Here is a 15,481-nt window from a genome sequence, read left to right on the forward strand (position 1 = left end):
AGTGATAGATGGTTTCTTAAGAGCCCAAAATGAAAGTATTTGAAAAGACAAAAAAAAAAAACCATGACCTAATCCCATTGGATTATTTACGCTGCCTTCTACACGATTAAACTACAAAAATGAAATTAAAATGTGTGTTCAATAGGATTTTCAGGGAATTTCCTGCAATGGTGCTTGAAAAAAATACACTCTGATAATAAGGAACAATAACTAATAATGTTACAGTAGATCTAATGTTATTTTGCATGCTCTGGGGTCTTGTATTTTCAGATTAACAGAGCAAGATTAAATTATTGTTTCATTCTAGGAAGATCTTAGATTTCATATTTTTTGTGTTTACATTAGACCTGAAAAAAGTAATCTATGATATTACAAAACAGAACAGTCTGTAATAAAGAAATCCATTTAAAAGACTTGTGTGTAAATAGCAGATTTATGTACGTGTTTTGAATGCCACTGAATTAAGAGAAAAATAAGTTTGCATAGGATAAATATTCAAATGTGCTATTTAAATATGCAACATGCACATATAAGGAAATCAATTCAAATATAATTTAAATGTATTTAACAAATTTAGATTGCCACTTGTTTTACTTGTTTTAAAAAATACAAGGCAGGTTAATAGGGCAGGGTGTTTGGGATATATCAGTGATTGTCTGTGTATTTCCACCCATTTTACATCAGCTGAGTCCAAGTGACTGGATTAGTGGTTTTACTATAGAGCAGGGATCCTCAAATCTGGCCCACAAGATCCACTTTCCTGCAGAGTTTAGCTCTAACCCTAATCAAACACACCTGAGCAAGCTAATCAATGTCTTCAGGATCATTAGAAAATCACAGGTAGGTGAGTTTGATCAGGGTTGGAGCTAAACTCTGCAGCGCATTGGCCCTCCAGGGCTAGATTTGAGGAACCCTGCATAGAGCGTGGCTCTTAATAATGTGATGTAATTGCTATGAATTTGCTTTAAATGGTTATGCAGACCACATAACTAATGGTTTAATCATCATTGTTAAAATGTGAAGGGGAGATTAAGGGACCATTAAACATTAAATTGCTAAAAGCTATTAAGAGCTTACATGCACTGTAAAAAAAAAATCCTTTTAATTGTGAAAGATTATAAAAAATGCTGTAAAAACCTATCCATTGGTTAATGGTAATTATCCTTATATATGTAATACTGTAATAGATGTGACCTTACATGTTAAATGTACAATTTATGGAAGAGTTCAAACAAACACAGTTATTGGAAGAGAAATTTCCCGAAAAGACTTGTGGTGGAGAACATGTACATCTGTTCACTGTTCAATGTGGTGGAGAACTGCTGTTCACAAGAAAATGAACAGCAGAAGTTTTGTGAAAACACCTTTTATCACTAATACTTGCACCACTGTTTATTGATCTTCCGTCCCTTTTTTTCTCTCTCTCAGTTCTTTAGAATCCACATGCAGTATGCAAACTGCCACTCAGCCCATTATTGGTGAGTAAAAAGACAGCGATCAGGTCATTTATTCAGTGCTGAGGGGGGCAAGGAGGAGGCGTTGTGCTTTCTGCTGCAACTGTTGAGGTACGTCTGTAATGCATAAGATATAATGGGGGAAGTCATGTATGCATCGCTCTTTGAGGGGGGTGGTCAGAGTGCAACAGTTTGGAGGGATGGCCATCGTCCCCTTCCCCCTCAAAGCAGTCTTCCCACACTGATTTTTGATAAGTGAGAACGGTCTTATATTAGGCGGGCCATTGCCCCTCACCCCTGTAGGACCTTGTGTCCTAGATAGATGCGCTCACACACATACATGCACGTAAAATGAGAGCATATGGTCCTTTCAAGCTTGCAGACACACTCAATAGGAAGCGTCAAATGAATATCATCAAAACCATCTCCAGCCCCCTCATTATGGGTCACTCATTGGCTGAAATTCGTGCTCAGATGGGGCGTCACATCATGTTGCATGAGAAAGTGTAGGAGGGAACCACAGATTGGCCCATATAGCAGGCCTAATGATGGTTAATTAAGGTAATGAATGGAGATGCGCCACAGGTCATGTAGCTGCCACAGCCTGGTAAACTTTAACAAAACTCATAGGGCCATGGTGAAGAGACCAGCTGGTGCCATATTGAAAACAGCACAATGAAAGTATAATTGGCTCTCTGGGTCTCAGGAGGTTAAGAGGGAAGCATTAAATAATGGAAATGGGGCTTGAAAATGGCAACTTTAAAGCATTTGTGCAGAACCTGTTGCTATAACAAGCACATTTTTTTTTAAACATTTCATAAATAGAAGATTGTGCGGTTGTAAATCATTAAAACAATAGGTGTACTGCTCAAAACTAAGACAAACATATTCAGACTAATTCCACTGCTTTTATATTTTGTTTTCTAATGCAGTGAAATTCATAAATTTTGTGGCTCAAGTGACCAAATGCTTTTATGGGCCACGTCTTAACTCGATTCAGATGAAATCTGCTCAAATAAAATGAATCAGAGGATTAAAAATTCTAAGCAAAACAATTATATGTGATTTTTTTGGATACTGCAATTCAGAGCCAATTAGGCTACTTTCCTTGGGATTTAATTTTAGTGAATTACTTTTCTCAACCAAGAAGGGACTCAAATGGGAATAATAAAGGGGAAAAGTATCAGTGAACGAATTATTTTACAATCTAAACTTCAAAAATGTATTAATAGCATTAATCATGTTAGTTTTTGGCGTTTCTTCATTAGCCTAGCTATAAAACAGCAAACTAACAAAAGCATTTAAGCCGATTTAATCATAAACTACAATTATGAGTCTGTCTACCGAAAATAGTTGAACGTAACAAAATTATACAAGAGTAATTTGTATTGTCTTTTCAAACACATATCGCTCATATGACACTGCTGCCAGTTACACTGCGGGCCGGGTGTGTGAGGGCGCGCCTGCGTAGCGTGTATTCCCGCCACGTCATCTCCACGCTGGACGTTACTGACGTAATCAAAACGAGACAAGAAGAGTTTTAATAGTCTTTCAAAAGAAATATCAAAATCTCATCATGGGTATTCATCGACACCAAAAACACGACTTGCACTCGGAGGAGTATGATCTTGCTAGAGAGAGCTAGGTATAATGGTCTTAAATATATTTACTAAATTGTTGACTCATAATACTGAGATTGATATCCACTCACACTATTCTTGAGAAATTAGACAACATTTAATTTTAATAAAGTAAAAGTAAAGTATAAAGTTGTTATTTTGGATTAATATGCCCACCATATCTGGTATTTTCTTGTACAGTGTGTGTGCCTATATCGCCCAATAACCTGGGTAAACATAGACGGATACTAAATTAATGTGTCAAATATTCATTATAAATATCGGCAAATCAAGAATTCGCTTATATGTATAACTTACATAACTCTATCTATTGAACTCTCGTCACAGTCAGAAAATCAGTCCTGACAAATTAACCGTATTTTTCATATAACGCATAATTTACATTTAATAGAGCAGCTGTTTGTTTTTCAGGTGTTGCTAGGTACTAGTAGGAACGGTTTAAAAATAATGAAACTTTCTACATATCCCAAAACAATTATTTATAATTTGTGTGATGAAGATGACATATAGTTGTGGCAGAAAATAAGTTATATTTGAATTTTTCATGAATTGAGTTATAACCGGTATGTAAATATGTCCACATGTAATTGTTTGTTAGTTGTGAGTCAGCTGGGTGAGTGATATTTCATACTTGTTTGTCTTATAGCAAATAAAAACTCATTGTTTTTTTGGTTCTGGAGGTAGTGGAGAGAGCTGAGAAGCCTGCTGTATTTGGAAATTGACTCCACATCATGTAACTCTGGCTGCCATTATGAGGTTCCCAAAGCTAGCTTTCGTCTTTATGTTTGTGGGCTGCCTGGTGGTCTACCTCACCTACGTCAAACACTATTATGATGACTCCAAACCACCAGTATCTGACCAGCTGCCCCAGCATAGGGTGGACACCCATAAACAGTCGACCTCAGCTCAGGTGGTCAGTGAAAATTTCCAGTATGGTATTATGTTTGATGCTGGAAGCACTGGAACCCGGATTCACATCTTCAAATTTCAGATCGCGCCAAATGGTATGTTAAAATGTAAGAGGTATTTGAGTCCACTTGTCCATTTCAGTCCACTTAGAGAAACACTGCCAAATTTTCAGCCTGTTCTACATAACAAAAGCTTTTTCATAACAATTACTACAGAATTTTCTTCTGAAAGTGTAGTCTGCTTGCTAGTTTGTTGTTATCCATATTTAAAGTTACCAGTGTTATTATTAACTAAAACTTAAAAAAAAATTTTTTGGTTAATTGATACAAAGCTGAATTAAAATAAAATGTAAATGTTAGATAAAAAAAGTAAAATTACTAAAACTGAAATAAAAATAAAGCTAAATTGAAATGTAAAAAAAAGAGCAAAGGCACAAAAAATACTATAATAGTTTATAAATAATAATAGAATAGCACTACAATTACTACAGAATTTTCTTCTGAAAGTGTAGTCTGCTTGCTAGTTTGTTGTTATCCATATTTAAAGTTACCAGTGTTATTATTAACTAAAACTTAAAAAAAAAATTGGGGTTAATTGATACAAAGCTGAATTAAAATAAAATGTAAATGTTAGATAAAAAAGTAAAATTACTAAAACTGAAATAAAAATAAAGCTAAATTGAAATGTAAAAAAAAAGAGCAAAGGCACAAAAAATACTATAATAGTTTATAAATAATAATAGAATAGCACAATGTTACTGTACATCTCTAGCTCGTCAAAAGCCTCTGGTCAGAAAGGTATAAGTTGTAAATTGAAATTTTCTTCAGTAATAGCTTGAGCTGTGTGTATATTAACGATAGATAATGCGTATATGGAACTTTAATCCAATCCTTTAAAATAGTTCATACAAGTAATAATAAACCCAGGGAATAATGTCCCGTGTGCACTGTAATCTCTGCAAACAGATTAGCACCCATTAATTTGCTATGCAGTAAATTCTAGTGTTTAGCAAAAGCCAAGTTGATACTACTTTTTTGTTGATATACAAGTTATTTTTGGGTTAATTGATACAAAGCTGAATTAAAATAAAATGTAAATGTTAGATAAAAAAGTAAAATTACTAAAACTGAAATAAAAATAAAGCTAAATTGAAATGTAAAAAAAAAGAGCAAAGGCACAAAAAATACTATAATAGTTTATAAATAATAATAGAATAGCACTAAATATATTTCCCACCAAAATACATAGTTACTAAAGTCATTGGTAAATAGTAAAATTCATTGAAAAAATTAACTGATGATGATTTTATAGTAGTATCAATAAATATAGCTATGGTATTTTGGAGGAAATTATGGTTATGGTGGTTAATTTTTGTATTGGCTGGTTAGATCAATTTAACTATTTATACAAAACAAACTGTGGTATTTGAAAACTAGTAGCCAAAACGTATTTCGACTGTTGTGGCTGTCATAGAAATACCATAATGCTTACTCATCTAATTATTTATTAAGTTACCTGACTGCCGAATACCATAGTGTTACTATAGTAAAAAAACATGTATATGTTGACTGTGTGGGCATTATCCACAGATATTAGGTTTACTGCCTAGCACAGCATTGATCGTCTAATGGCTTAGTTATCGCATCCCAATTCAGAGCTAAATCAGTTAAGTGCTGCTTTAGCCTTTATTGTTAAACCTATGATTGTCATATTATAATGGACAGCAAGTAGTCTATGCTATTAGGCACACTCTCTCATGCACACTCATGCCTGTTCACATCCTAGCTAAGCCTCATGGGTCAAAGGTCACATTGGAGAGTATGGTTGGATTTTTATCAGAGGCTGAAACATTTGTTTATGTTCTTTATTATGCAAAGGTTGATATGATAACAAGCCATGTGGAACCCTACTACTGCAGTTAATGTTACACATATACAGTACATTTATGAATATCTTTTTATATATACACTACAAAAGTGTCAAAAGTTTGTTTTTAAACTCTTTGTGTGTTAACAGAAGCTCCTAAATTAGCCCATGAGACATTTAGCGCTATAAAACCTGGACTGTCTGCATATGCTGATGACCCAGAAAAGGTAACCAGTAAAATGTGTTCAAGTTTTATAATTGTAAACCCATCACAAATGCCTCAGGGTTGTGATATTATCTTTTTTTTGTCTGCAGTTTAATGATTACAGTAATGTTGTTTTACAGAGTAAGGAAGGACTGTTGGAACTGTTAAATGTTGCTAAAGACACTGTTCCTGAGACATTATGGAGTTCTTCCCCGCTCATGCTCAGAGCCACGGCAGGGCTCAGACTGCTGCCTGGTGAGAAGGCCACAATCCTGCTGGACAAGGTCAGAGAACCATCAGTCGCCAAGTGAACATTCACTATAGTTTTAATACTACAAATACTACAACACAATTTTGGGAGGTGTGAAATGACACCGTAACATTAGAAATGCTGTGATGCACAGTTCCAAAGCAACAGTAATTTGTCAAGGGTGGAGTAAAATCTATTGTTTAATTTTTTTTTAATTCAGTAAGGATTATAGAAGTGTGTTAAAAGTTATGGAGATGAGAGCTATGTCTTCAGGCATTTCTTGTTTAGCCTGTCTTAGTATTTCCTAATTATGTCACAGTTTTCAGTATCTGTAACATGTCATGCCATGTTAAATCTAAAATCTCTTTGCTGCAGGTGAGGGAGGTGTTTAGCGAATCCTTGTTCCTGTATAGACCAGACAGTGTGTCAATCATGGATGGCACAGATGAAGGTACTGTGCCAATTACTTCTTTGCCATACTGTAAGTTAATAATGTCAGGTTCGTAATAAAAAGAGTACTTATTTTGAAATTGTAATAGATTGTAATGCAACTTTTAAGCATTGTGTAACCTACCGTATCTGCTGTAGGTTACAGACTTCCATGGTGACTTTTTAGCATGTAATGCATTTAACAACAGCACTTTTGATTTACTGTATTTTGACAGTCAGATTATTTGAATAATTAATATTCAAATATTTTTCAGAATAATAATAACACTTTCATTTTAAGTCTAATTTGAAAATAAAGACTAAACAACCTTAATAATATATGTTTGTAACATTAATATATCAGCCAAAAAAAAGACAAAAGTACATAACAAAATAATTAAACTTAAAATAAACTCAAATTGAAAACTGAAAATATGAAAATAAAAGCTAATTCAGAATGTTATTAAATACTTTAATATGAATAATACTGTAATAACACTGCGGTAAATATATTTCCCACCAAAATACCATTGTTACTAAAGATGGTAAAATTCCTAAAAAATGAAAAATGAAAAGTAGGGATACTTTAGGGTTTCTATTCAAGTAGATGATTGTAATGTTGCAGTGTTTTCCTGTGCTGTGATCCATGCAGAAGTCTGTCTGCCATGAATGTGAAACCAGCAGATGTTACTGTACATCTCTAGCTCGTCAAAAGCCTCTGGTCAGAAAGATATAAGTTGTAAATTGAAATTTTCTTCAGTAATAGCTTGAGCTGTGTGTATATTAACGATAGATAATGCGTATATGGAACTTTAATCCAATCCTTTAAAATAGTTCATACAAGTAATAATAAGCCCAGGGAATAATGTCCCGTGTGCACTGTAATCTCTGCAAACAGATTAGCACCCATTAATTTGCTATGCAGTAAATTCTAGTGTTTAGCAAAAGCCAAGTTGATACTACTTTTTTGTTGATATACAAGTTATTTTTGCTTAATAGGATATTTGAGATTTTGTTGTAAAATTAATGCTTAAACTCTGCAGTTCCATAACCGGATAATCTGAGTCTCATTATCAGTGCGAGTCTGAACTCTCCTGAACGCACAAGCTTACCCAACCAGATTAGTCCATCACAGCAAATCATACAGACTTATTGTTAATGCTGTGCGTAAGTGGTATATGTGAGGGAGACGGCAGGGATGGAGTTTATAGACACTAAGTGAGTTTGGTTATTTCTGTGGGCTAAAGCCCCTTACTTTGTTAAGATGCAACCTACATTCAAAACAAACATTGAGTTTTAGTATAAAGATCCGATGATGCACTCACTTAGAGAGTCTTTGCGATTTGGCTGGACCTTGACTTTATGTTAATGCTAAACTCTTTAAATTCACCAGCATATGTTGTACACTACGGTTCAAACATTTTGGACCAATTTTTATTAATTGAGAATGCATTGTGTTAATCAAAAGTGACAGCGAAGACATAATGCTATGAAAGGTTTCTATTTCAAATAAATGCTTTTATTCATCAAAGAATACCTGAAAAATGTGTATCATGGTTTCCACTAAAATATTTGGCAGCACAACTGTTTTCAACATTACTAATAATAAGAAATTATTCTTTAGCAGCAAATCAGCATGATTTCTGAAGGATCATGTGACACGAAAGACTGGAGTAAAATGGCTGCTCATCACAGCAATTTTATAGTGTTTTGAAATAAATTGCACCCTAGGTGAGCATAAGAGACTCTTTCAAAAACATTAAAAAAATCTTACCTTCCCAAATTTGGAATGGTAGTGTAGCTTTGAGTTGTTATACTTTAAAGGTCTCATATGATGATCTTTTTCTTTGTTTTTTATACCTAAAGGCACACTGATAATGTTGGTCATAAAGTTGGTTTCTGGTCCTTAAAATTAAAGTCTGTTTTTTAAGCTGCTGTGCCTTCAGGATATTTATGAAAATGGTCCCCATCCTTAAATGACAACCTCTTTGCAAAGCAGAGTCTCAAAGATTCAGAAAGATGTGTGCAGACTGAAATGTTGAAGAAACTTGTTAAATAAAAAATGTCTGCTGCTAGTTTCTGAGGTTGGGACATTTCACCGACATCAAAAGTTCAGCAATTTTATAGTGTTTTGAAATAAATTGCACCCTAGGTGAGCATAAGAGACTCTTTCAAAAACATTAAAAAAATCTTACCTTCCCAAATTTGGAATGGTAGTGTAGCTTTGAGTTGTTATACTTTAAAGGTCTCATATGATGATCTTTTTCTTTGTTTTTTATACCTAAAGGCACACTGATAATGTTGGTCATAAAGTTGGTTTCTGGTCCTTAAAATTAAAGTCTGTTTTTTAAGCTGCTGTGCCTTCAGGATATTTATGAAAATTGTCCCCATCCTTAAATGACAACCTCTTTGCAAAGCGGAGTCTCAAAGATTCAGAAAGATGTGTGCAGACTGAAATGTTGAAGAAACTTGTTAAATAAAAAATGTCTGCTGCTAGTTTCTGAGGTTGGGACATTTCACCGACATCAAAAGTTCAAAACAAGATAAAAAAAGAATTTTTTTTTTTTTTGCAGCTTAGCTTCAGTAGATGTTCTTTTTGGGCTTGGATAACATTTTGTACCATGAAGCTAGTATTTTTTTTTTTATAGTAATTCAATTCAAGTTTATTTGTATAGCGCTTTTCACAATGCAAATCTTTGCTAAGCAGCGTTACAGAAAATTAAAGTTTCTACATTATATTTAGTAATAGCTTGTCAGTGGTGACTATCTCAAGTTGATGTCCATATGGCAGAAATGTACGGTTACATTAAAATCTTTTATCTAAAAAGTTCTCAATGATGTGACTCAATGGTGGTATGCAGAATTATTGTACTAAAAATTAATGCCCATTTGTATTTACACAGGCATGTCAGCGTGGATTACCATCAACTTTTTATTAGGTAAGCAAATATTAGTAGTCACGTTATATTTCATGACATCAGCAACAAAACAATGACAGATTAATCTGGACACAAATTTATTTCCCTGCCCGCATGCCATTTTTGTTTTGTTTCTTTACTGTTACTTGAAAATGTTTGGTTTGATCTTAGTATTAGTTAGTTAAAGGTGACATATCATGAAAATGACAGACTTTTCCAGGTTTTAAGTGCTATAATCAGGTCCCCGGTGCATCTACCAACCAAGGAAACGTGAAGAAGATTAACCCAGTAACCCCCTGGTAAAGCCTTTTCCTGCAAGCGTCTGAAAAAACGAGCGCGTCTGATTTCGCTCCCTTGGTGACGTGGCAAAGGGATCTCATTATAATATTACCACCCCTTAATCTGTAAATTTCCACCCACGGCGTCATCATTTTGATTTAGCAAGTGACAACAGTGTATTAGTTCTAATGCCATGGCGAAAGTTTGAGCAAAACATGTTAACTGTTCTGTCTTTGGGGCCATTCACATATCGCGTCTTTTATGCTCAAGTTCGTTATTTCAAATGTAGACGCGCGGCAGGCACACTCGTAATGGAAGCGACGCGGTGCGACGCGCTCATTTTTTCCAGGCGTGTCCGCGCCGCATCCAGATAAAAACATTTCAACTTTTCAGAATGCCGCAAGCGCACCGCAGGTCATGTGACAAGAACCAACCAATCAGCTTCGTCCTTTCCCGTAACAACATTGAAAGCTCAGCCAAGATGAAGGAACAGCTGATTGTAGCTGTACAGAGATAGCCATTTTTATATAAATTTAGTAGCAGAGCTACTGCAAGCGATTTTTAGTGCTGCAAATCCATTTATCCTTTGCTGAAGCTTCCGCGTCTTCATGGTTGCTTAGCAACGGCAGATGCCTCTGGAGCGCAAGGGCCCGAACGCTTTGGAAAAAAGTAGAAAGCGGCACGCCTAGCGTTTTCCATGCGTTTTTTCCTGCGTCCGATGTAGTATACATGCCAGACCAGCATGTGGCACTGTAATTCTGCCACAGAGATACACTAAAAATGGAGAAGAAGACTTGGACTATGCTTGCGCGCGGTATACAAATGAACATGGAACAATACATTTATTAATCTGTGTTAATGTTAGTTAATAAAAAGACAATTGTTCAGTGTTTGTTCATGTTTTTGTTGCTGTTACGTGACGCAGCGGTGTCTGACTAGGGGCGAGACGTGGGCTGATGACGTCATCGTTTCAGAAAATAAACGGATTCGCTGTCCACACACGAAACGCAAGGGTGGCGTTTTCAGATTTATCCACTCTGGGACCCGGTTTCAAAAAATATCGCTTTCACTCTCCCAAAACGCCGGATCCGTCTGGACAAAACGAAACACAAAATTTATGCGTATATAGCTAAACGCGTCTCCGTGTGGATGGGGCCTAAGTCCCAGCCTCAGAGCAGACAACAGAGCAGTGGATTTATTGATTTATTTACTGTACATTGCTGCTGCCACACAGATCTAAAATAAACAAGCGATTTATTTCCCAGCTGTTTACCTTCATAGACATAACTGACTGTTTTTGTAACTCATGTGTTTTTAATGTAAACTTGTGTGTGAATGAGAACTTAGTTTAGTACTCACATGCTGTGACAGCAGCTTTCTGTCCGTGTGCTTCGGATGTGTGCACTCAGAAAACCGTATATCAAGTTTAAACTCATATGGTTTAAAATGCATGATTTCAGCACGATAAACATGATAATCAGAACCAAAACATGTTTTTTAGCAGGTACGAGCTGTAATGGAACAGCTCTATTCTGGAAAAGGGGGCGGGGAGCAGCAGCTTATTTGCATTTAAAGAGACCAGCCCGAAAAACAGCATGTTTCTGCTTCCACTCAAAATAGGCATTTTCAAAATGATATAATAAATGATCTGTGGAGTATTTTGAGCTGAAACTTCACATACAAATTCTGGGGACACAAAGGACTTATATTACATATTGTAAAAAGGGGCATAATATGTCTCCTTTAAAGTGCTTTAAAAAAGTCTTTCTACCTCTCACAGGTGTTCTTCATGGTACTGAGACTCCTACAGTAGGCATGCTGGATTTAGGAGGGGGCTCGACCCAGATCACCTTTGCTCTACAGGATGAAGTAAGCCATGTACATGCATGTACTTGACACTCCTAACAAACTACCATGATGGTCTCCCATCCTATGCATTAATCCGCAAATGTCCTGCTAATCCGATAGGCCTGGTAAATACAGTTTGTTGTACATTGGGCTGAGAGAGTTAGAGAGATTCTTGGTCTTGAACTAGGTCAGGTCTTGTACATGGGGATTGAGGACCAATTTATCATGTCATTACACAGTTTCTCTGAGAGCTTTAGTTCCAAACATGAGCTCAGATGAGAATTGCCCTGCAGATTGCAGTTTAGTTATAGTTGCCGACAGATATTGTGTTAAATAAATAGTATGTACTTAAAACTGCCACAGTAGGCAATTGCTGACTAATGTTGTATTAAATAAGTATACTGGACAAGAAACTTGCAGAAGCAGGCGATGATGAGATTAATACACACTAAAAGAGTAAAAAAACCTTTGCTTTCTCATTCTGTAATCCCTCCTAGTTTTTACTAATCTGAACAATGTCTGAATTACAAGCACTTCCTTTGTTTATTTTCCTCTTTATGACGAATCACTTGTTGTATTCCTCAATTGTAAGTCGCTTTGGATAAAAGCGTCAGATAAATGAATAAACTTAATATTTGTCATTCTACCAAATTCCCACTTAAAGGGTTAGTTCACACAAACATGAAAATTCTATCATTAATTACTCACCCTCATGTCGTTCCAAACCTGTAAAACCTTCGTTTATCTTTGGAACACAAATTAAGATATTTTTTATGAAATCCAAGAGCTCTCTGAGCCTCCATAGACAGCAAGGGTCCTACCGCGTTTAAGGTCCAGAAAGGTACCAAGAACGTCGACAAAATGGTCCATGAGACATCAGTGGTTCAACCGTAATTTTATTAGGCTACGAGAATACTTTTTTTGTGCAAAACCCCCCCCAAAAATAACGACTTTATTTCTCTGATCGTAAACAAGGCTTCTGCGTCAGCAGCACCACACACATGCGTCGTGGTACACTCCAAAAGGGAGTTTTTTGTGCACAAAAAGTATTCTCGTAGCTTCATAAAATTACGGTTGAACCATTGATGTCACATGGACTATTTTGTCGAAGTTCTTGGTACCTTTCTGGACCTTGAACATGATAGGGCTCTTACTGTCTATGGAGGGTCAGAGAGCTCTCGGAATTCATCAAAAATATCTTAATTTGTGTTCAGATGAACGAAGGTCTTACGGGTTTGGAACAACATTAGGGTGAGTAATTAATGACAGAATTTTCATTTTTGGGTGAACTAACCCTTTAAGTGAACCTTTAATGCATCAATATTTGCTTGTTTGCGTTTTGTTCCTGTGCAGAAAACCATCCAGACCTTACCCATTGATTACGTGACATCGTTTCAGATGTTCAACATCAGTCACGCTCTCTACTCATACAGGTAAAGTGAGTGGATATTTGTAAAGTGGGTCTTACATTTTAGAGACTATATTGCCTGTTTTTTTTTTTCTGTTTTCGCCAAGGAAAATATTTCTAAACAAAGCTGTAGCAGTTTTTGAACAACTCATTTGAGTCAATGATTCAATGATTCATTCATAAAGACATTTCTAAATGAATTAGCCACTTTGAATGAATCGTTTGAATGAATGATTCAATGAATTAGGGACTTGCCGCCACCTACTGGCGGTTTTAGTGTCATCTTTTTCACGTGACAGGCCTAAACCAGCCAAGGTACAAGCACAAAAACACACTTCACAAAATATTTTAAAATTATCATTAGCTAAAAAAAATTCCTCCAAAATATCAAGAGTCAAGACATAATTTTTGTTGATTTTTGCGCACCCCTGCTTCTAAAAAACAATTGAACATTTACAAAATAGTGCCAGTTTTACAGTCGTTTACATTTAGATCTCACTGAGCAGTCAGAGAAAAATAATAATTTCTAGTCAAAAATGGCCAGAATAAATTTCCAATACAAAAATTCTATGTTACTTTGTTAAAATAAATAAAAATGAAATGTTAAAGACAAAAAATCTATCAATTTTAATGCTACAGGTCAGGGCTCCAGACTAACTATTTTTACTAGGAGCACTGTAGGCCCTGACTAAACATTTTTAGGAGCACATGCAGAAAATTTAGGGGCACACCTTAAATCAGCCTGCAATGCAATCGTTCACATATTTTCCCCATTTTAACTGTATTACTGACAAATGCTTTGATAATAAATATAAATTACAATGTGCAGTATTCTTTTAATTTCAGATGGATATGAAAAATATATGATATGAAAAAATACTATTGTTTTGCAATAATAAGTGCAGTTACTAATAATATTACATGTTCATTTCTTGTTTATTTCATGTTTATACACATTTGACAGTAAAGCACTAAGCTTGAGTTGGGAAGCTTACAATATTTATTTTATTAACAACAGTAACGTGCAAAATCTAATTTTTATGTAGAAAAGGTATATATTAAATGTACCATTATTCTTCTATAGTCTTATATGGAACTTGACCAACAACTTCAGTGATTATGTGTGATTTAGTCACAAATTAATTTTTCTTACTTCATACACACACAAAAAGAGCAAAACTCTGTCAAAATCTGATTTCTTGATGATTTTATATTTTAGCCTAGAGATTTTACCATTTTTATTTTATAATTTCAAAATATAAAGGAAAAGTAGCTGAATGAATAAATGAATGTCTAATAAGCCAACAAGTGCTCCTCTGTTGCCATCTACAGGTTATAATGGTGATTTGATGTATTTTTTTAATTTTACACAAGTGTTTGTTCTCCACAGTATATTTTGGTAATTCCACTGAAACTAACATTCAAACTGAATCATTTTGGAGCTTTAAAGTACTGGCAACAGTTGTGTGAAATGCTTGTAAGTCATTGAAAATTGCTTGAATTTCTCTCTCAAAAGGTTGTACAAACCCTGAAATGAATAATGTAATAACATTTGACTATTTCTACCACAACGCCATGGTTAAAGTTAGCGTTACTGCTTCTGGTTTTCTGCGTCAGCACCGTTTGATCTGTTTATAACAGAGATTTTTGTGCAGAATTTGAATGCATCTCACTAGATCTTGTAGCAACCTTTTATTAATTCTGTGGCAAATTCAAACACTTCTCACTGGATCTCGCAGCGCTGTGCTGTAACGGTGTCGCGAAGTCAACTTTGGTTCCCGAGTAAAGCTGTTCTGAGTTGATAAACGGTCTGCTTTGATATTTCTCATATGTGACAGAAATGGCAGCACGAATTGAACAATGCCAGTACAACCGAGCACAACATTTATTCGCACCGGCAGAAAAAAATTGTCGCAGTCTGGAGCCCTGCAGGTGAATTTAGGGATCACAACATTATAATTGTACAGCAAGAAAAATGGATTTTAATTTTTTTGTTTTTTTTCACTCAATTTGAGCCAATAACTGATAGTACAATATCATGCATTCCTCAGGCTGGTCTTCATTACACCTCATTGAAGAATCCTCAACACTCGGAAATACAGACACTGTATTACCATATTACTCTATCCGTTTAAAGACTTCCGTTTTCTCTGTGGCTTTATCCAGTGAGGTTACATGACTTGCAGTCCTCTAGCACTAGGGTGAAACCTCTGGCCGATGTTTGACACCGCCACCCGTTGGGTCCTGTGTTTGGTCAGGGGCGTCAGGGATTTCT

At 35.4% G+C, this 15,481-nt stretch overlaps 1 protein-coding gene across 8 annotated transcripts in view; it reads left to right on the plus strand.

The window, feature by feature from the left end:
- Positions 1–866: 866 nt before the first annotated feature.
- The window catches only part of LOC107583517 (ectonucleoside triphosphate diphosphohydrolase 6-like), a 20,500-nt gene continuing 5,885 nt past the window's right edge, over positions 867–15,481 (plus strand). For 2 of the 8 annotated variants that reach the window (XM_016269746.1, XM_016269755.1), the window contains exons 1-8: positions 2,916–3,099; positions 3,775–4,098; positions 6,020–6,096; positions 6,215–6,358; positions 6,700–6,775; positions 9,657–9,692; positions 11,731–11,819; positions 13,152–13,231. In XM_016269746.1, the coding sequence (XP_016125232.1) occupies positions 3,846–4,098; positions 6,020–6,096; positions 6,215–6,358; positions 6,700–6,775; positions 9,657–9,692; positions 11,731–11,819; positions 13,152–13,231 (755 nt within the window). In that variant the 5' untranslated portion in view covers positions 2,916–3,099; positions 3,775–3,845. The other 6 variants (XM_016269752.1, XM_016269751.1, XM_016269748.1 and 3 more) reach the window with 6 other exon arrangements.

The sequence above is a fragment of the Sinocyclocheilus grahami genome, unplaced genomic scaffold (genome assembly GCF_001515645.1).
Source record: "Sinocyclocheilus grahami isolate Dianchi unplaced genomic scaffold, SAMN03320097.WGS_v1.1 scaffold54.1, whole genome shotgun sequence".
Taxonomy (NCBI): domain Eukaryota; kingdom Metazoa; phylum Chordata; class Actinopteri; order Cypriniformes; family Cyprinidae; genus Sinocyclocheilus; species Sinocyclocheilus grahami.